We start from the raw sequence: 20,717 nt of genomic DNA, 5'->3' as shown, positions 1-20,717 counted from the left end.
TCTAAAAATTTAAATAAATCATGTGAAAGAATGTCACTCTTTTCTTTGAAGAAAATATTACTTTGTATGAAGTCCCTGAAATTGTTCAAACTGTAAAGATGAAAAGTTTGTATTTTCTGTATTGGTGTTTGATGCTAGTGTTTTTACTCTCAGTGTGTTCTGAGTGACAGTGTGTGTTATCTCAGTGAGGGTTTTGTATAGTGTTTGGCTGCACTGAGCCTGTTTTGAGCCATGTGTTAAGAGTTGTGTTGCTTGGAATGAGTTTTGCAGGTAATGTGAACTGTTTAGCTCAGGTGACTGTTGGTAATGCAGACTGTAGTTAGAATTTTGCACATGTGGCTCCAGTTGTGCTCACTGTCGTTTAGCAATCGAAAAAAACTGTATTATTTATTATATATTATAATAAATACGGCCCTGATTGTTCATTAATTTATTTTTTCCCCTCTCTCACCTGTCAACTTGGCGTCTACTTAAATACCAACATAGTCCTTCATCCTAATGATGAAATGTGCAAACATCTCCACAAATGTCACTTCCTGCTGTATAGAATGACAATGCAGGCTAGCGTTAGATCCTGTTATGCATCTTCCTTAGTCACATGAGATGAAATTTTAAGTACTTTTGATTACCCAGAGGGCTTTTGGCAGGTTTAAGACATCATGGGACACCATGTTTATTTACAATGCAGTTTATTTTATTCTTCGGTACATTATACAATTTTCTGTGATTCTTCAGAGGACAAGGATAAAGAGAAATCTTCCTTAATTGTAAACCCTGGAGTCTTTGTCAACAATTTGATGAATAGCTTCTGATATAGCATATAAAATTACCTCACAAGCCAAGCCGCAAGTACCAAGCAATTTGTTAGGCTGACGCGTAGCTCCATAAATCACCTGCTTTTCTCACTTGATTTGGTCAAATCAGGCCTGCACGTGTGAAATGAGATGCTGAACTGCTACAGATACCATGATGAAGAAAAGGATGCACAGAGTGCAACAAAGACTGAAAACATTCAGCATAATACCAACTAACTCCTCTCTCACAGCCAACTTTCTTTCATCTGTGATCTGTATGTAAAAATATTCTCCCTGTCCCTTAAGGACAGGATTTGGTGTGCATACTTTGTAAAAGGACTGTTTGATCACAGTGAACAGGTCAGGCTGTATGATATTGACTTATAAGTCATTTGGCTTTGAATGGCGGATTTGGAACAGTATCATTGATCCTCTGAATCTCCATTGGCCCCAGTTAAAGGTTAAAAAGTTGATATAAGCTCTTGGCTATGTGCAAAAAGATACCTTGATCACCTTCCTCATGCCGGTGTGCGCTCTAGATCATTGATATTGCTTATGCCAACATTATCGCGCTTTTCCTGGGAAGGTGCAATGCTGTGAATGCCAAGAAAATCTACCTATAGTCAAATCATGGGCTGCAGTTTGTGTAAAGTATGGAGTTTGTGTCTAATTTATACTGAATTATTGCCTCATTGCAAAGTATCTAGCATCCTTGCTGAGTAAAGGTGGCAACAACAACTTGATAATGTTACAAAAAGATTCCTATCTCAATAAATGCTGTTCAAATAAACTGTCTGTTAATCAGAGAACCTTGAAAAAATATATAACTCACAAAATAAGTTCTCACAAAAATATTAAGCATCATTACTGTTTTTAACATTGATAATAATAAGAAATGTTTCTTTAGCAGTAAATCATCATATTAGAATGGTTTCTAAAGGATCATGTGACGCTGATAACTGGAGTAATGAAACTGAAAATTCAGCTTTGCCATCACAGGAATATATTACATTATTATTTTAGAAAATAGAAAATAGTTATCTTAAATTGTAACATTTCACATTATTACTGTTTTTACTCTGATGACCTTCCGAAATCTTACCAACACCCAAGCCTTTGAATGATAGTGAGAAAAGTCAATCTGAACGGATAGTGTCTATATTTTTAGATTTCACATTGAGTTTAATGGCTGAGAAATGTTCTAAATCTTATTTTCTGCCAATGTGGACCTTAAACAGCATAGATAATCTGACTTGGTTCCAGGTCATGATATTGCTTCAATGGCAATACTAAATGTAGTTCAAAATAAATTTAAATAACTTTTTCAATTTAAGCTTGATGAAAGTAAAATTAAACTTGAGTGAGTTTCATTAATAAGAATAAAATGGCGTGCTGCGTTCAATGCAGGCTAAAGGCACCAAGCGGTTCAGATGTTTGATCAGACTCTAATCAATTGGCAATGCAGCAGGGAGAGGCGTGAGCGCCATTGATTTTGCTCTTCTGCAGAGCACAGCTAACACACAGTGTTAAAAGCCACTTTCCAAATAAACAAATGGACACACCAGTGGGGTTTGTGATAGGAAACAATACCGTATTTCGAACAGTTTCATCATTTTTACTTTCTTGTCGCATCGAATGACTGTGCATATAGCAGGTTGTGAATGAATATGGTTATAAAAGATTGCTTCACTTGTTACAGTTGACATTTTATTCATGTATCTTGCAACTACAGTGCAACAAGTATAATATTGCTGTGAGTTGTTAGCATTCTTTCTTTTGGCAGTTTGGAAGCCTGTCACTAAGAGCATTAATCAGGGTATGACCTTAGAAAATGAGTTGAACTCCATAAGTTTACCCTGTTTACTTGTTTCTGGTTCATGTTCAACAATTTGAGTTTTGCTGTACATCTTACCACTCTGTCTATGATTTAAGGGTAATTGGTTTAGAGACTGCAGAAAAGACACTGGAGAACACGTTATAACTTTCCAAAGTTTTTTTTTTTCTTTAGCAAAGAAATAGTTTTTAATAAATTGAACACAATATGTTTCATCTAACAAGTCATCTCTAATACCTGCGGGAAAAACATGAGCAGCAGCAAACACTGACTTTTCCAACATGTGGAGGTGAGACTGAGTGATCCTGCAACTTCAGAAGGTTAATGGGGAAACTGGCCTGAAATCCATTGTGTATTTGAATTATTCAGTGTCATTTTTTTTTTACAGAAGTGTCTCCTATAAAAGCAAAGGACAAATTGTTTCCTCATTTGACATCCTTACTGTGACTCGAGTTGAACTAGCCTGCTTTTTAATTCTCAACTTTAGTGTAATATAGTTAATAGTTCAGGGAAGAAGGAGATGGAAAGGAGATGGAAACTTCAACATAAACTTTAATGTAAAAATAAATTAACACCACATAACTAAAGTAAAGTGGCAGACTGCTGCACAAACATAAAAAAACACAATGTGGATTCCAGGCCTGGGGCCTGTTTCAGAAAGGAGGTTAAGTGAAAACTCTGAGTATGTTGACCCTGAAATGATGCAAACTCTGGGTTTTCCATTTCAGAATGAGAGGTTCGTCAAACCCGAGAAAGCAGAGTAAGTCAAGCCCATTCCCTTTCGTAGTCACTCCGAGTTACGTCGGATGACGACGAATGGGGGTTTCGCTTAGAACACCTATAGACTTCGAGTATTACAAAACGAGCCAATAGCGATGAAATGCCATGGGTCTGCGGAATTTGCATAGCGTATCTCCGCCCTACCTCGTGGGTATAAAGGAGGACGCCGGCAACATGCAGGTATGTTTTCGCTTCGGAGCCAAGAATATTTCTTCACTCCACAATCATCTCTGACTTCGCTCTACGAGACGAGCTTCTCTCTCCGGTGTTGGTGTGACGGCGATCTGCAGCGAGCTCACAGTGCTTGCTGATCTGTGCAGTGATCTGCCAGTGTGTGTGTGTCTCCCTGTGCGCTTCAACATCGCGGAGTTTTTTTCTCCTCTCATAAAAGAGCTCGCACGCGGCACGTCTTTTTAAAGACGGCTCGCCGTGCATTTCTGGTTGCAGCGGACTGGTATCGAACTCTGATGGGCACGAGCGCTGTCTAGTGTGTTTGGGCTTTGATCATGCTTGAACAGCGCTCGTGGATGACTCATGTTCTTTCTGGGAACGTGATCATCGCGTCATACATAGGTCGAGACTCGGTGAACTCGCAAGAGTGAGAGTCCCCTCATCCACTACCCGATCTTCGGCTTGTGGACAGGGTGACCTGAGGGTGTTGGTCTGGAACAAGGCGCCGACTCTGTGTCCACGCCCCAGCCCCCCCTCTTTAATGACGGTGCCCGCTAGCGAACTGATGATTCCACGAGTCTACCCTCGGGTGGCCCGTGTGTTTTCATTTGAAGCTACAGAGGATGATGCTGTGTCTGTAGCAGCATCACTTGGTGGGCTTGATTCTTCTGGAAATGACGACTCTTCACAGCTGCCACCCTCTGGTGTGCATACGGCTGTGCCTGAGTCTGATCCAGAGATGATGGCCATGCTTTCCCGGGACGATTGGTTTTTGGGTGAGGCCGCCGACGCGTCCACGGCAAACCCCAATATCTTTCCTCCCGGACGTGCATGATGAGTTCACGGGTCCTCTCGTTGGTCTCATCCGCCTTTCCTCCCCTCAGGGGCCGCTGCCCATGGGTACACTGGGGTTCCCCCGGTTGAACGCTCTGTTGCCATGCTACTGTGTCCTCAGAGTGCTTCCCTGCGCAATCCTAAGCACCCGTCTAAAGCCTGTAGTTCTTTTCGTCACAGTAATCTGTGGCGAAATCCTATAGTGCCACAGGACAGGCAGCGGCCTCACTGCATCCCATGACCGTTCTGCTGGTCTACCTGACCCAGACGCTCATGGACATGCAGGAGGGCGGGACTGACCCGAGGCTCTTCAGTGAGCTGCACGCCGCCACTGACCTTGCTCTCCGAGCGACGAAAGTGGCCGTACGCTCTCGGAGTCAGGTGATGTTCACCAGTTTGGGGCTGACCAGTCTGATGTGCACGATGTCGGGCGGACCCGTCTGCTCGACACCCCCATCTCCCAGGTCGGCCTCTTCGGCGGTGCGGTTGAGTGCTTCTGCCCAACAGTTCTCAACCGCCCGTGAGCAGATTGAGGTTATTCTGCCCGACGGCCCCGCCGTCCGCTCAGATCCCTCAGTCTGCCCACCGCCAAAGGCTCCCTCCCACGGTTCCAACCCCGCACGTTCACCCGGGCCTGGCTCTGGAAGACCGTAGGGGGATGCCACAGCCCTCTCCAGCCCCGCACCCCGCTAAACGCCGGGTTAAGCGGCACTTTTGAGATGGGCTGCTCAGAGATGAGACTCAGTTCTTTCCAGGAGTTGGTAGCAGGGCCACTCCTTTCCCCGGTGGAGGGCTGGGGAAGAATCCTTATTCAGAAAGAACTGAGTCTCTCCTCTCTGAGCATACAGAGTTCTCGGACGACACAGAGCGCCGCCCACAAGCCGTGCTCTCCTCATCCCCCTCTGCCCCAGAGGTGGTTGACACGGCGTGCCGTCCACGGACCGTTTCGCCCCTGTCCCCCTCTGTCGCCAGACCCCTGACAGAGCAGGCCCCCGTGGAATGCTGGTCCTTCCCTGGCCTCCTCTGTCAGGGTGCGGTTATGACCTTGCCCCCACACCGGGCCGCTATGCCGTCCTCGTCTGGGCTGGTTATTCCGCTTCGCTGCCACCGGGGGGACGTCTGTGGTTCTTCACTCCGCTGGCACAGTTGGGAGCCTGCACTAGAGCTTCCCTATCTGTTCCGCTGGGTCGTGCGAACCATCGGCTCGGCTATGCGATTCAGTTCGCACGGTCTCCTGCCTGCTTCACGGGAGTCCGCTCCACTTTGGTCGGTGGCTATGCCCCTATCATGAGAGCGGAGGTTGCTCCCTACTGGCGAAGGGTGCGATTGAGACTGCCCCTCCAGCCGAGATGAGGTCCGGGTTTACAGCCCCTACCTCATTGTCCCGGAGAAGTCTGGTGGGTTACGGCCAGTCCTGGACCTATGCATCTGAACCGCTCCCTTCACAGGCTGCCGTTCAAGATGCTCCTGGCCAAACGCATTTCTGGATGTGTGCGGCCACAGGATTGGTTTGCAGCGATCGACCTGAAGGACGCCTACTCTTATGTCTCCGTTCTCCTTCGACTCAGATCGTACCTACGTTCTGCTGTCAGGGCGCGCGCATATCAGTACGCTGTTCTCCCATTCGGGCTAGCCCTGTCTCCTCGCACCTTCACAAGGTTGTTGAGGCAGCCCTTGTTCCTCCATGGGGAACACGGGGTTCGCATCCTGAACTATCTCGGTGACTGGCTGTCTTAAGCTCACTCCTGAGACCAGGTTTGCGAATACAGGGACCCAGTGCTCCGGCACCTAGCTCGTCTGGGCCTTCGGGTCAACTGGGAAAGGAGTAAACTTTGCCCCGTGCAGAGGAGCTCTTTTCTCGGTATGGACTTGGTCTCCTTCTCCACTCAGCCATTAAACAAGAGTGCGGTCCCACTGAAATTGTTTCAGAGGCTCCTTGGGCATATGGCATCTGCAGCCGCGGCAACGCCGCTCGGATTGCTTCATTGAGACCGCCTCAGCTGTGGCTTCGCGATCGAGTCCCGAGGTGGGCATGGCATCATGGCACGCTCCGAGTTACAGTAACTCCGACCTGCCGTCAGTCCTTCACCCCGTGGTGGAACCTCAGTTTTCTACGGGCCGGTGTTCCCCTAGAACGAGTTTCCAGGCATGTTGTTGTCTCCACAGATGCCTCTTCCACGGGCTGAGGCGCCATGTGCAACGGACATAATGCCGCGGGCTCCTGGACAGGACCTCAGCGCCTTCTGCATGTCAATTGCCTCGAGTTGCTGGCAGTACGCCTTGCCCTGCACCGTTTTCGCACGTTGCTCAAGGGTCAACACGTACTAGTCCGTTCAGACAATACCGCGACTGTAGCGTACATCAACCGTCAGGGTGGTCTACGCTCCCGCCGTATGTCGCAACTCGCACGCCACCTCCTCTTATGGAGTCAGAAGCACCTGAGGTCCCTTCGTGCTATCTACATTCCGGGAGATCGGAACTTTGCAGCCGACGAGCTGTCACGGTTTCGGCCCATCTCCGGCGAATGGCGACTCCATCCCCAGTCGGTTCAGCTGATTTGGGACCAGTTCGGGGACGCACAGATAGATCTGTTTGCCTCTCACGACTCGACCCATTGCGCCCTGTTCTATTCCCTGACCGAGGGCTCCCTCGGCGCGGATGCACTGGCGCACAGCTGGCCGCGGGGCCTACGCAAATATGCGTTTCCCCCAGTGAGCCTTCTCGCACAGACCTTGTGCAAGATCAAGGAGGACGAGGAGCAACTCATTCTGGTTGCGCCGTATTGGCCCACCCGGACCTGGTTCTCCGAACTGGTACTCCTCGCGACAGCACCTCCTTGGCCAATTCCTCTGAGGAAGGATCTCCTTCCTCAGAGACGGGGCACCCTTTGGCACCCTCGACCCGATCTCTGGAGGCTCCACGTGTGGCTCCTGGACGGGACGAGGCAGGTTTGAGTACCCTGCCACCAGCGGTGGCGGCTACCATCACTTCCGCTAGAGCATCGTCCACGAGACATGTCTATGCGTTGAAGTGGAACCTCTTCGTCAACTGGTGCTCTTCTCGTCGAGAAGACCCCAGGAGATGCTCGATCTCTGTCGTGCTTTCCTTCCTGCAAGATGGGTTGGAGTGAAGGCTGTCTCCCTCCAGGAGGTGTATGTGGCCGCTGTCGCCGCATATCACGAAGCAGTTCAAGGTAAGTGTCTGGGGAAGCACGACCTGATCGTCAGGTTCCTGAGAGGAGCGAGGAGACTGAATCCTCCTCGCCCTCCTCTCGTTCCCTCTTGGGACCTCTCAGTGGTCTTAAATGCCCTGCAGAGGGCTCCCTTTGAGCCTCTGCATTCAGTTGAGCTTAAGTTTCTGTCTATGAAGACAGCGCTCCTGGTTGCTTTGGCCTCTATCAAGAGGGTAGGGGACCTGCACGCATTCTCCGTTGACGAAGTGTGCCTGGAATTCGGGCCCGGTCACTCTCACGTGATCCTGAGACCCCGGCCTGGATATGTGCCCAAGGTTCCCGCCACTCCCTTCCGGGACCAGGTGGTGAACCTGCAAGCGCTGCCCCGGGAGGAGGCAGACCCAGCCTTGGCACTGCTCTGTCCAGTACTTGCTCTCCGTGCTTACGTAGACAGAACGCAGTGTTTCAGGACCTCAGACCAGCTCTTTGTCTGTTATGGTGGGAGACTGAAGGGAAAGGCTCACTCAAAGCAGAGGTTGTCTCACTGGATAGTGGACGCCATTGCTTTGGCTTACCAACAGCAAGGCCGACCGTGCCCCCTTGGTGTGACAGCCCACTCCACCCGGAGTGTGGCTTCCTCTTGGGCTCTAGCGCATGGCGCCTCGCTGGCAGACATTTGTAGAGCTGCAGATAGGGCGACACCCAACACATTCGCCAGATTCTATAATCTCCGAGTGGAGCCTGTGTCCTCTCGTGTACTCGCTTCAGTTAGCTAGTACTGGACCCGCTCAGGTGTCTTTGCTTGCTCGCCATTCCACTCCACGGACTGGATACGTGCGATTATTCCTCAGGTGAGCCTTCCTCTCTGAAGCCCTGAGTTCCTCCAGCACTGTTGACGCTGGCGCCAGTGTCTATTGCCTGGGCGTCGGCTAGGTGCCTCCGTGTGCATGGTTCCTCCCTGAGTAACCCCCACGTGTGTATTTCCACTGTAAGCCTCCTTGAGCATGTGTCTTTCCCTTGGCAAGCCACCTTGCCCTCCTGGAGTTGAAAGTTGCCACCCCTCGGGCTGGTCACTCCAGCGTTCCTCCATATGAAGCCCTCCGGCCATATGTGTTTCTTAAGTCCTCCCTACGGGTATCTCCTCTGAGATATGCTTCCCAGTGTACTTTGGTATTCCTGTGTTAAGTAGGACTCCTTCGTCCGTGCCAGTATCACGACAGGGGGATCAGACTTTCGCAGGGCACTGGAAGACAGCTGTGAAGGTGGCGTGATTTCACGGGGACCCCCATTCGTCGTCATCCGACGTAACTCGGAGTGACTACGAAAGGGAACGTCTCGGTTACGTATGTAACCCTCGTTCCCTGAGTAGGGAACGGAGACGTTACGTCTCCCTGCCACTTCCGCTGTACCGCTGGGCAGACGCCTGAGTTCAGTCTCGGCTCCTCAGCGAAGACATACCTGCATGTTGCCGGCGTCCTCCTTTATACCCACGCGGTGGGGCGGAGATACGCTATGCAATTCCGCAGACCCATGGCATTTCACCAAAAAGACGTGCCGCGTGCGAGCTCTTTTATGAGAGGAGAAAAAAAATCCGCGATGTTGAAGCGCACAGGGAGACACACACACACTGGCAGATCACTGCACAGATCAGCAAGCACTGTGAGCTCGCTGCAGATCGCCGTCACACCAACACCGGAGAGAGAAGCTCGTCTCGTAGAGCGAAGTCAGTGATGATTGTGGAGTGAAGAAATATTCTTGGCTCCGAAGCGAAAACATACCTGCATGTTGCCGGCGTCCTCCTTTATACCCACGCGGTGGGGCGGAGATACGCTATGCAAATTCCGCAGACCCATGGCATTTCATCGCTATTGGCTCGTTTTGTAATACTCGAAGTCTATAGGTGTTCTAAGCGAAACCCCCATTCGTCGTCATCCGACGTAACGTCTCCGTTCCCTACTCAGGGAACGAGGGTTACATACGTAACCGAGACGTTTCTGAAAGAGAGGTAACTTATACTCAGAGTCAGTTACCATGGTAACTTACTCTGTGAACCTAACCTCGTCGGGAGCAGGTTTTCTTATGTAAACCCAGAGTTTTTCTTTTAGTAAATGCATTTTGATTTAATAATTTTTAGATATTTTGTACGGTGGCCGAGAGAGCTCAACGTGCTGCTAATGAAGAAAACGCATGCACATAGAAAAAACACCCGCAAATTAAGAAAACATCTTCATCAGTTTCACAACACACGTGTGCTCCAAATACTCACAACACAACCAAATACAGAAACGCGGTGCAAAAGCTCACAACACACAGCCATTACAGACCCGCCTGTCAGACTGGGGATACGAAGCGGCGAAGGCGGGTATTCGAATGCGATATTCCCATCATCGCACCTTCCGAAAATGAAACGGATTACTGTATGGAATGGAAGGATGCCAGATGGAAAGATAGTCAGAGATAGGCCGTAACCACCACCACAGCTTTTAAATACACACAAATTATTCACAATTTATTTGGTCATCTTTATATCCTACAAATACAAAAGCAACAGTTATACTTTTTCCTGTTGGATTTTAATATTCTTCCAATATTGTGTATCTCCTCTTCATCTATCAGTGATGGTGCAGGTCCAGCCTATGCCTACTTTCTGTTGACCCAGTAGAAGTCAAATGTTAATTTCATTAGCCTAATTAAAAAAAAAAAAGTCAAAGGTTGGATTAGAGAACATTTAATTATGTGAAAAGAGCACTATACTATGTGGGAACAGCAGCTGCACATTGAAATAAACACTGAATTATATTTATTTAATATGTCAAATGTTTGTAAAGTCATGGAGTCTACAGCCATGAATCTTTTATGCTTAAAGATTTAACTGAATGAAATATGAATTTATTGTTCATTTTTAGTTGCTGCCACGTGTTTTTTTTTGGTTGTATTTTTTGCCTGTGGTATGCCATGAAAATAAGTATTAGTTCAATAACTTACCTTTTTGTCAGTTTTCACCTGATTATATCAGTGAATAAGAATTATACTTGTGTATTGACTCGGAAGTATGTGGACGTCTTTTTGTTGGGTGCTGTTGCCATGGTGAATCGTAATTTCGGAGCTCCATTGATCATGGCTTTTCATAGTCATGGTGCACGTGCTTAACTCAGAGTCAACCTACTCAGAGTTGATTGATCTAGCTCAATTCAGCTGTTCTGATACTGAAAACTCAGAGTTTCCCATTTCAGGGTAAATCAACTTTTAACTAAGTTTTAACTCAAAGTTGGTTGAACCTCCTTATCGAAACAGCTAGGCCCCAGGTCCTCTCTCGTCATTCAGTGTTGTCACTTCTCCTTCTATCATTCCAGAGCTCGCCTCAGATGTGGTGCGCAGGTGACGCTCATTATCACTCACGCCAACCTTGCTCTGTTCCCACGGCTCTCTGCCCCACCCTGCTTGCCACATTTAGATTTGTGAATTTGTTTTCCTCCAGCCATTTGAACTCAAAGCTATTTAACAATAGGTTTATGCATTAGTTGAAATGACTGTCCCTATTCTAAATTAATTTTATGTAATTATATAATATTCATTACTGTTCAAATGTTTGTGGTCAGCAAGATTTTTTTAATTTTATAAATTAACTAAGCATGCATTACATAGATACACTAGATGTCGCCTTGGGGTTCTAAGCATACGTCAAAACCGCCGCCATCTTGGAACGAATGTCTTGTCATAGGAAGTAGCTAGGTAACGGTGAATTCATGGACGATGCCGGACTTTTGTGCTGCGTATGGATGTACACACGAACGAAATCTGAAAAACAGACAGCAAGGGATTACATTTCACAAGAATGTGAAATTTTGTTCTTTTTTTTTAAATTTCTCTGGACTCAATGATAAATACATGTCTGACCGTTGGAACGAACCAAAAAAACTAGAAAATGACCAAAAAAACATAAATTCATGACGATTTATGGTGATTTTATTTCCGTTAGCCCTTGACGCTGATGCATTAAAGAGGAGGGGCTCCCCTGTTACATGATGGTGGCTCTATTTACGCATTTGTTCCAATGCATAGCCAAGCCGACATCTAGTGTATATATCTATGAATGCATTAAAGGGGAATTTGGCAACTCTAGCTGTTTCTTCGCTGATTTTCACTTTTGTTGTGGCATATTGTCTCAGCGAGCTCCCCCTACAGCTCTGGGGCGAATATTTCACAACACTGTCGTAAAAAAATTCACTTGCGGCACCCTCCTCCCCCTTTCTACCGCTGCTCATGTGCATTTGTTATTATCGGAGCCGGCCAACTTTATCGTGTGAAGCTATGTCTACCGAGGTGGGTAATACATCATACACATTGAGGGCAGCGTGTGTGTTAATGTCGAATTGCCGTAAAGCAGTTCGTGTTTCTCGCTCGTTCTCGCTTCTCACGAGACTTCCTATTTCCAACATACCGGAACGTTAGTCCCCATGTTGCAAGGTTGGTTTTCCGCCTGGGAACGCAGGGAGGAGCGGGGAAAGTCAACATTCTCACCAGAACAGGATATTTAACCATCCAAATGATTTCTAAACGGTTTTAAGTTGAAATAGTTGCCAAGTTCCCCTTTAAAGAGTGACATTACATTTAATGTTACAAAAGATTTCTCTTTCAAATAAATGCTGGTTACTTTTTATTAATCAAAGAATCCTGAACAAATGTATAACAGTTTCAACTGTTATAATAAGAAATGTTTCTTAAGCACCAAAACAGCATATCAGAGTGATTTCTAAAGGATGATGTGACTCTGAAGACTGGAGTAATGATGCTGATAATTCAGCTTTGGAATCACAGGAATACAATGCATTTGAAAATATATAAAAATAGAAACCAGTTCTGTTTTTCACTTACTTTTATTCAAATAAATGCAGTCTTGGTGAGCATAAGAGACTTCTTTCAAAAAACATAACATAATCTTACCGACCCAAGACGTTTGCATGCGCTGTCATGTGAAAGTTAAACTGTGGTTTAAAGTAATTAATTACTATTATAACCTACACACAGTTCACAATAGTTTCCCACAGTTTACATGATAATGCAAAGCATGAAGGAGGTTTGCAAATGAACTGAGTCAGTTTTGCATCTGAGCACTTTGATGCATTGCTTATTTGTTATCTTTAGTCTGCAATGACCCTAAAGACAGAAGTAGACACGAGAGGCTACATTTTCTTTGCACACATAACAGGGTCAGCATAAAATCCTTTACATGATTGTGCACCGGTTGACATCTAAATTAGAATCTTCAGTGATTGACAGAAATAAACTGGTGCGAATCAGCCAAAGATTTAAGCTTTACAGCATCCTAAAAACATCCTGAGGCAGAGATTTATTTTAACAATTGGTGGAAAACAATGATCTGAAATATCCAGTTTTTGTCAGCACACAACACAACTATGATCTTCAGCTCCCCAGTATATCATCTTTTCTCTGATACAATGTATCCTGCTGCTGTTCTGGCATGTGGCCATGTGCAATCCTGATATTTCTTTGACTGTAATTATATGGGAATCAGGTCATTATTATCAGTATTTTTGTTTTGTTTACACTATTCATGCCCTGCTATTCCCAGTAACACAGATCCGTTTGCACTAATGCACTGTGTTATTCTTTCAGTGGTATCCCTGGGAAGAACTGCGGTACCATTATTCTCACTGCAGAGGAACTTGGAAACTGTCGGGTAAGTCAGCAGTTTTACTTTATCCTCCACAGAATAGTTTTGTTCTGAATAATTGTTTTTTCAACCGCCTTTCTTTTTGAAATGCTTGTAACTCTTCAACAGTGAAAACCTTTACTGAAATGATTCACTTTGATAAGAAAGCTGTTTTACTCTTGAGATCAGACCATTCACTGCCTGGCAGCCAAATACATTATTCCAGAGAAATAAACTGCAATATGTTATCTCCACAGACAAAAGGGAAACAACTTCAAAAACCAAAAGACATATTATAATACTTTTATTTCCATTTTACTGACAAAATGCTTTATAAGCATAAATAATGGAATAACAGAAAAAACTTGGTCTTTGTATTCACAGGTTTGCATCGTTATTTAATATTTCTAACATGAATTATTAACCTTCTTTTATATTGGCCATTTACTTTATCTCTGCCATTAACTAAATAAAAAACAGAACATGGGCTGATGGAGCAACATTTGAAAAATGCCAGAGCTTTCAGTAGTGAAGACCATTGCCCATTGGGTACTGTAAGAACGTTTGATCTAGTACACAGTGAAGGCTGTGTTTGTTTCCCTTGTTCTCCTGAATGCTTTAAGCTGTATTTTAAGACCAGCTCTTATTGAACCAATGGATCATGGAATTGGCATCAATGTTTTCAAGGAAGAATGGACACAGAATGGACTGTTGCAGCAACTGGTTTCACAGCTTGAGTATAAATAATCTGCATTTCTTAAAATTGCTTAAAAAAATCAAAGTGAGATATGGATATTGTGACCTATTTGAACTAATTCAAGGATGACGATGTCCCTAAAGTTCCCTTCAAAGACTTGAATGCTCATAAGGATCCATATGAATTTTTGGAATGCTCTTTGAAGTACTTTGGTCACATTTTCTACATGTCTTGTATTCTTGTTTCAACCTGCATTGATTGTCTGGGCCTAACAAATTGAAGAGGATCAAGCATCCAATCTTATATTCTGCTTATGCATTTTAAATTTGTTCTGACATCAAGTGTTGATTGGTGTCCGGATACTGAAGGGTTCGAGAATAGCACTAGATGTATATGTTAAGAGGCTTCTTATAATGGGAGTGATGGCTTGGAAAAATGACAAGCAATAAAATGCTTATTAAGTGGCGTTTGATGAATGCTGGTTCTGTAGACATGCATATGGACTGATGAATAGGTGCGGTGAGCAATCAGACCATGTAGTGTTTCCTGCAGAATAGTGTTTTATTTTATACAATACAATATCAAATTTGTCAAATTTATACTTTTTTCCCTCAAATTTATTATATTATTATATTTTAATAATAAAATGTTATTTTGATAATTAAAAAAATATATATAATGAATCAGTTAATGTTTTATTTTAATTTATAAAATTTTAAATATCGGTTATTTAAAAAAAAGGTGATCTTTTGATATGCATTGTCATATGAACGCCCAGTTAGTAATGAAACTTATTTAATCGAATTCATGAATTCTTGCTTTATTTCAAATAAGACCGATGTTAAATCATCTGCTTTTTTGATGGATTCAAAGTTTATTCACAATAATGGAATTTGTGAAATTCATTAAAAGAATAGACTAATTTGTTCGGACTACAATTGTGTTTTTTAGTGCAGCCAGCAAAGATAAAGTAATAGATTTTTTTAAACTGATATTGTTTTGAAGTCCACAGTTGTTTTATTTGATCTCATTCTCTTCAGACTACAAGGTAAAATATAACAATGCCGTGGCTCTGTAGATTAAGGAGGTCAGTGATCCAGGAAAAGACAAAAAAAAGTCCATCTCCTTCCCTCCCATCTCTTTATCATGTCTTCTCACAGGACTGTTCAGGTTTCGTTTCGCTGTCTAGTAAAGTTTACACTGTCACCGTTGATAGTACTCATTAAATAGCAGAAATAGCAGCACAGAGTAAATTACAGCTTTTCCAGGTTGTAATTGGCTATGTTGTGTTGACTACAGGCTCAAACACACACAAAGGACTGCTCATTTGAGCGACCTAATGCACACACTCGCAGCCACACTCAAGCTCATTTGAAATGCCCAAAAAGTTTTTCCCCACTGCTTGAGGGTAATAGATTGGTACATCTGCTTGATCTATATATATTTCACTTGGTAGATCAAAAGATTTTACAGGATGCTATGAAAGGCCTAGTTTTGATCAGGTAAGAACATCTATGAGGAAATGCACCATGTGGAGAGGAAACCTCTGATTTTAGCGAGAACGAAGTTTGCAAATATCTTCAAAAGTCTGTCTCTTTCCAAGTAGTTACATAGCGGAATCACATTCAACGACCAGATAAAACCTACAAACCCAGACTAATGAGTGAAATGTTTTGTCTACGAAGTAGAATGTGGCCAAAGACAGGAAGCTTTAGCTCTGACGTGAAGGGCTTTGAATCCTTGAATTGTTTACTGTTGCTGAGAAAGCATTTCCAAGAAAACTTTCTCTTTAAGCTTGATTGCTCGATTCATAGAGTCTGGATTCAAAGCTAGGTTAGGTTGATATTTTGCTTTTTTCTGCTCAAATTGTTTTCAGCTTGAATTGATTTAGCTAAGTTTCTATTTATGGGATCATTATAATTTTGAATGCTTGGTTTTAATGAACTCGTTAACCATACGAAAATTCTTCCTCACACTGTGGTTAAATTAATTTAACAAACAATATGAGCAATGTATAAGCCTACAGTACTAATACAAAGTTAGTGTTCTTTTGTCCATCAAATATGATGTAAATTGTCCCTTGACTAGCATGAAAAGTCTCCTTGCTATTCAAGAAATCATTACATATAGCCTACCATTAGTTTTAATGTATCAAATACCACACATCATACCATTATGATTAATAATGTTGTCTTATTTTGTTAAAGGGTTAGTTCACCCAAAAATTAAAATTCTGTCATTAATTACTCGCCCTTATGTTGCTCCAAACCCGTAAGACTTAAGTTCATCTTCGGAACACAAATAAAGATCTGAAACTTAAAACTAATCCATATGAATCGAGTAGTTTAGTCCACATTTTCTGAAGAAACACAATCGCTTTATATGATGAACAGATTGAATTTAGGCTTTTATTCACATAAACATTTATCAATTCACACATCATATGTGGTAAACCAATGGAAGCTTAAGCATGTACGCTTGATTTGCAAGAACCAATGAGGTTCATTCTCGTGTGCTACGCAGCACGTTTGAGCTTCCGCAAGAGCTTCTGCTAATGTTCGCTGATCAATGTCAGTCATTACTGGAGTGTACCAAGTACACACTGGACGAAGTGTCTTGTGATTGATTCCTCTGGAAATCTTCTTCAGTTCTTCTTCAATCTCTTCTCTCACTCACTCTTCCTCCCTTCTCACTGACTCCAGCCTACAATTTGATCATTCTCTGAATGGCACTCTCAAAGCAAGATAGTGTTTAGTGGCTAATTGGTTCAAATGGAATTGATGCTTGCTGATGGCAGGCACAGATTAACCATTTGGGGCACAAAATAGCCATTTAGGGGCTTCAAACAGTTTTTCTTTTTTTATCCCCCAAATTTGTATGTATTACTGTAAAATGATGTCATAATAATAATAATAAAATTAGTATCTTGATTCATGTGAAGTGTTATTTTAGTATTATTTATATAGTATTGTTATATTTATTAATATATTGAATTAGCTTTTATTTTTATATTTTTTAGTTTACATTTTATTTTAAGTTTGAGTAATTTTTTTGCACATATTATCATTGTAGAGTGGAGCAGGTATGAGGTCAGAACCTGGAAGACTAATTCGCCACTGGTTACTTATTTTCTTATGAGTTTTATAATGGGGGTTTTCAATTGATCAGTAAATAAAGCCTGTAGTAAACATAACTTCACAATACCTTGAAGTTTATAAATCTCCAGGTAACCATTATAAATCTCAAGGGAACCATGGGTGAGGGATTTGACATCATCCCTTACCACTCTATTAGAGATGTTGTTGTGTAACACTACCTCATGATTGTTTGTAAAATGTATTAGCATAAAACTGCTCCAGTAAACAAAAACATTATAATCTAGTCATTGGAAAAGACGTCAGGGATGTCAGTATTGACATGGCTTGAAATATTCGGATTAAACAAGAGCCAGCCATGTTTCTTGAGAGCTAAATATTGAGCCGCTGTCAGGGTCAGTGGTATTTGTTGGAGGAATCATTTATTAGCGAATGATTTATTCCAGTCTTTTAAAGAATAGGAAAACAAATATTTGTTTTAGCTTTAAACCTTTCCCACCAAAAATCATAAGGTGAATGAAGGAGACGCAGCTGTCTGGAGCACATGACTTTATAAAATGTGCAAGCGTACATGTTGAACTATAGAGTCATGGTGGGGGTGAATTGCGCCTGAAGGTCCAGAGACACTCATCATTCATCTAAGCTGCTCAAGAAAAAGCAATGTGCCTCTGATTTCACTAGCTTTAGCTGCTCTTTGCACTTTCAATCTCTTACCTTCCATTTTTCCTTCCACCCCCCATGTTCTTTCTTTTCTTCTTTCTCTTTTCCCCACAGGACTGTGCAACAATGCAGTTCTGTGCCAATAAGCTGGATAAGAAAGACTTCTTTGGCCGCTCTGACCCGTTCATGGTGTTCTACAGAAGTAATGAGGACGGAACGTGAGTTCTCTCTCTCTCTCTCTCTCTCTCTCTCTCTCTCTCTCTCTCTCTCTCTCTCTCTCTCTCTCTCTCTCTCTCTCTCTCTCATTGATTCACAGCACTCTCTCAGACAGGGAAGCATGTATGAGAATTGGTCTGGGTCTTAGGAATGTTTTTGAAAATTGTCTAGCCAATAATATTCACTTAGTACTTTTATCAATATGCAAACTTCTAACCTATACACTGCGTGCAGAATTATTAGGTACTGTATGTTGATTTTCTGATCATATTATTTTTCCAGGCACATTTGGCCATTTCCAAACCAAACTAATCTTAATAACTACTATTCATTTTGTATTAATGTTATAAGTTATAAGTTATAAATTATAAGTGATATATAATTGTTCATGAAGGCTGGAAATGAAAAACGCCTTATATTCAGGTGTGCATAATTATTAGGCATGTTTTCTTTTACAGATAAAAAAAAAGCCAAAAAAGAGATTTAACTCAGACTGAAAAGTTAAAAAAAATTAAATGCTCATGAGAAGGATGCATTACTAATCCAATACTAAAAATTGCAGTTAAGGCAATTTTTTTTTACCTCTTGTACCAATGTTTGAAGAATTCATCTTCCAGAATCTGGCAGTAAGTAAGTAAGCACTGCTGCAGTCTATCTCCTACCCTGAATTCCATTTTGCAGAGATGGACTAAAAATGAACTAATAATGAACTCCCAAAACATACTGCAAGGCTTTTTTTAATTTCCAGTCTTATGAGCAATTATAAATCACTTTTAATAGTAGTTAATTAAGATTAATGTGGTTTGGAATTGGTGAAATGTGCTTGAACGTACCTAATAATTCTGCATGCACTGTATATAATAAAATGTAATAATACAATGTGTACTGCTTTTTTTGAATTTCACATCTTTGTGTTTTGTTGCTTAGGTTCACTATTTGCCATAAAACTGAAGTGGTAAAGAGTACACTGAACCCTGTCTGGCAGGCGTTCACCATCCCTGTCAGAGCGCTTTGCAATGGAGATTATGACAGGTGCACTCACACACAAACAGACATGCATGTCAATATGCACTGATGCTTTACGCCTGTCACCAGTGTTAAGAGGTTTCATGTACTAACTGTGCATGCACGTAAAACCAGTGTGCAAAAGCTTTCACACTGTAATTATGATGTGTCAATACATTTTTTAAAATGTAGGATCATTTTTTAGGATAAAGACATAAACTATTCACAGAAAAGTATATATTATATTATATTACATTTTATGATTTTATTTGGCTATTTTATTTATTAAATTAAAATATAACAAAATAAATCATATTGTTTGTTTGTTTATTTATATTGCACAGTTTAATAGAACTCACGTTGCCCAAAGTGCTTCACAATCACAGACTACAAAACACAAAAAAGATAGCAGAAATAACATGTCCACATCACATAAACACACATAGACAATAACACATTTAAGAAAACTCTCCATTCGAATTTAAAAGATGTTGTTTTAACATAGCTTAACATGTGTAAAGATTTGGAATTAAAATATCCTCACATCATCACACACCGTTCACCATACCTAGAGATTGGCATGGGGTACTTTCCATAAGATCATCTCTCAATGCAAATCAAACCAGCTATTAGGCTAACTGAAATAAAACCATGACAATCTCTAGGTATGGTGTAGGACGTGTGATGATGTGGGGATATTTTAATTCCAAAGGCCAAAGGAACTTTATCAGGATGCATAGTATCCTGGATCCATGAAACAACTGGCCTATAAAAATAAAAATATGTCTGGCTCTATGGGAATTTAACATAGGGGTGTCCTGACTTACGCACCCTGTATTTTAAGGAAGAACATTTATTTATTTGCGATACATTATTCATTCACAAAGAAAATTGGTGTTCTTAAAGGTTGGATTTTTCCTCATTTTTTGAATTAAGGCATTAAGATCAATTTCCAAAAGATAATTTTTTTTCCTCTTTTTAATCAACTTAAGCATGGGTGTGTTCACTTATGCTAAGCACTGTAACTACGTTGTCTTTTTTGAGAGTAACAAAATTGAGTAATGTTATTGTTCAGATATGCAGTCGATCACTTGTCGTATATGACTATGTAAAGGTGTTTAGTATGTTGAATAGCCTTATATAGAGATGTTTGGGTGTGAATTATGCTGGTTACTCTGTGGGTATGCACTCCGTTGCTTAGACTCATTTTAGCAAGGAGGGTTTAACCTAAGAATGAGGATAAGAGCACATTTGTGTGCATACGCTGTTGTGAATCCTGTCAAAATGTAGCGTGAGAATGCTGTTGTTTCTGAATAAGACTCTGTGTATGTGCGTGTCGAGAGGGATCGTGTACCTGGGCTCTTTGATTCAGTCGCACATTGAGACCTGACTGCTGGTACTCATTGCATCAGGATTATTTGATCACAGACAGCCCTGTTCACGGTGCTGCACTGTTGTGATTTATGCTCTACAAGGACACATTATTTTTGCTTTCTACTTTCTGTGTAGCATATACTGTATGTGTGTGTGTGTGTGTGTTTGCAGTACACTGTTTCTTTGTTGGTCTACATAGGCCTATATGCTTTTTTAGTGTGTCAAACAGTTTTTTGTGTTCAGTGATATTTCGTAGGCCAGGGACGGGCACCATTTTACATTACTTTTACATTTACATTTATTCTTGTAGCAGACGCTTTTATCCAAAGCGACTTACAAATGAGAACAATAGAAGCAGTTAAACTAACAATAGGACAACAATATGCAAGTGCTATGACCCTTGCCAGTTTA

General features: G+C 42.3%; 1 protein-coding gene across 2 annotated transcripts in view; it reads left to right on the top strand.

Moving 5' to 3' along the window:
* The window catches only part of cpne5a (copine Va), a 124,237-nt gene that overhangs the window by 62,377 nt on the left and 41,143 nt on the right, over nt 1–20,717 (top strand). For both annotated transcript variants that reach the window (XM_077223514.1, XM_077223513.1), the window contains 3 exons: nt 13,223–13,286; nt 17,826–17,929; nt 18,855–18,959. In XM_077223514.1, coding sequence (XP_077079629.1) covers nt 13,223–13,286; nt 17,826–17,929; nt 18,855–18,959 — 273 coding nt within the window. The remainder of the gene's footprint in view (nt 1–13,222; nt 13,287–17,825; nt 17,930–18,854; nt 18,960–20,717) is intronic.

This window comes from Siphateles boraxobius, unplaced genomic scaffold, assembly GCF_051911475.1.
Source record: "Siphateles boraxobius isolate OS27281-9 unplaced genomic scaffold, OSU_SipBor_1 9, whole genome shotgun sequence".
In the NCBI taxonomy this organism is placed as follows: domain Eukaryota; kingdom Metazoa; phylum Chordata; class Actinopteri; order Cypriniformes; family Leuciscidae; genus Siphateles; species Siphateles boraxobius.
This window is presented reverse-complemented; position numbering and strand designations above follow the sequence as displayed.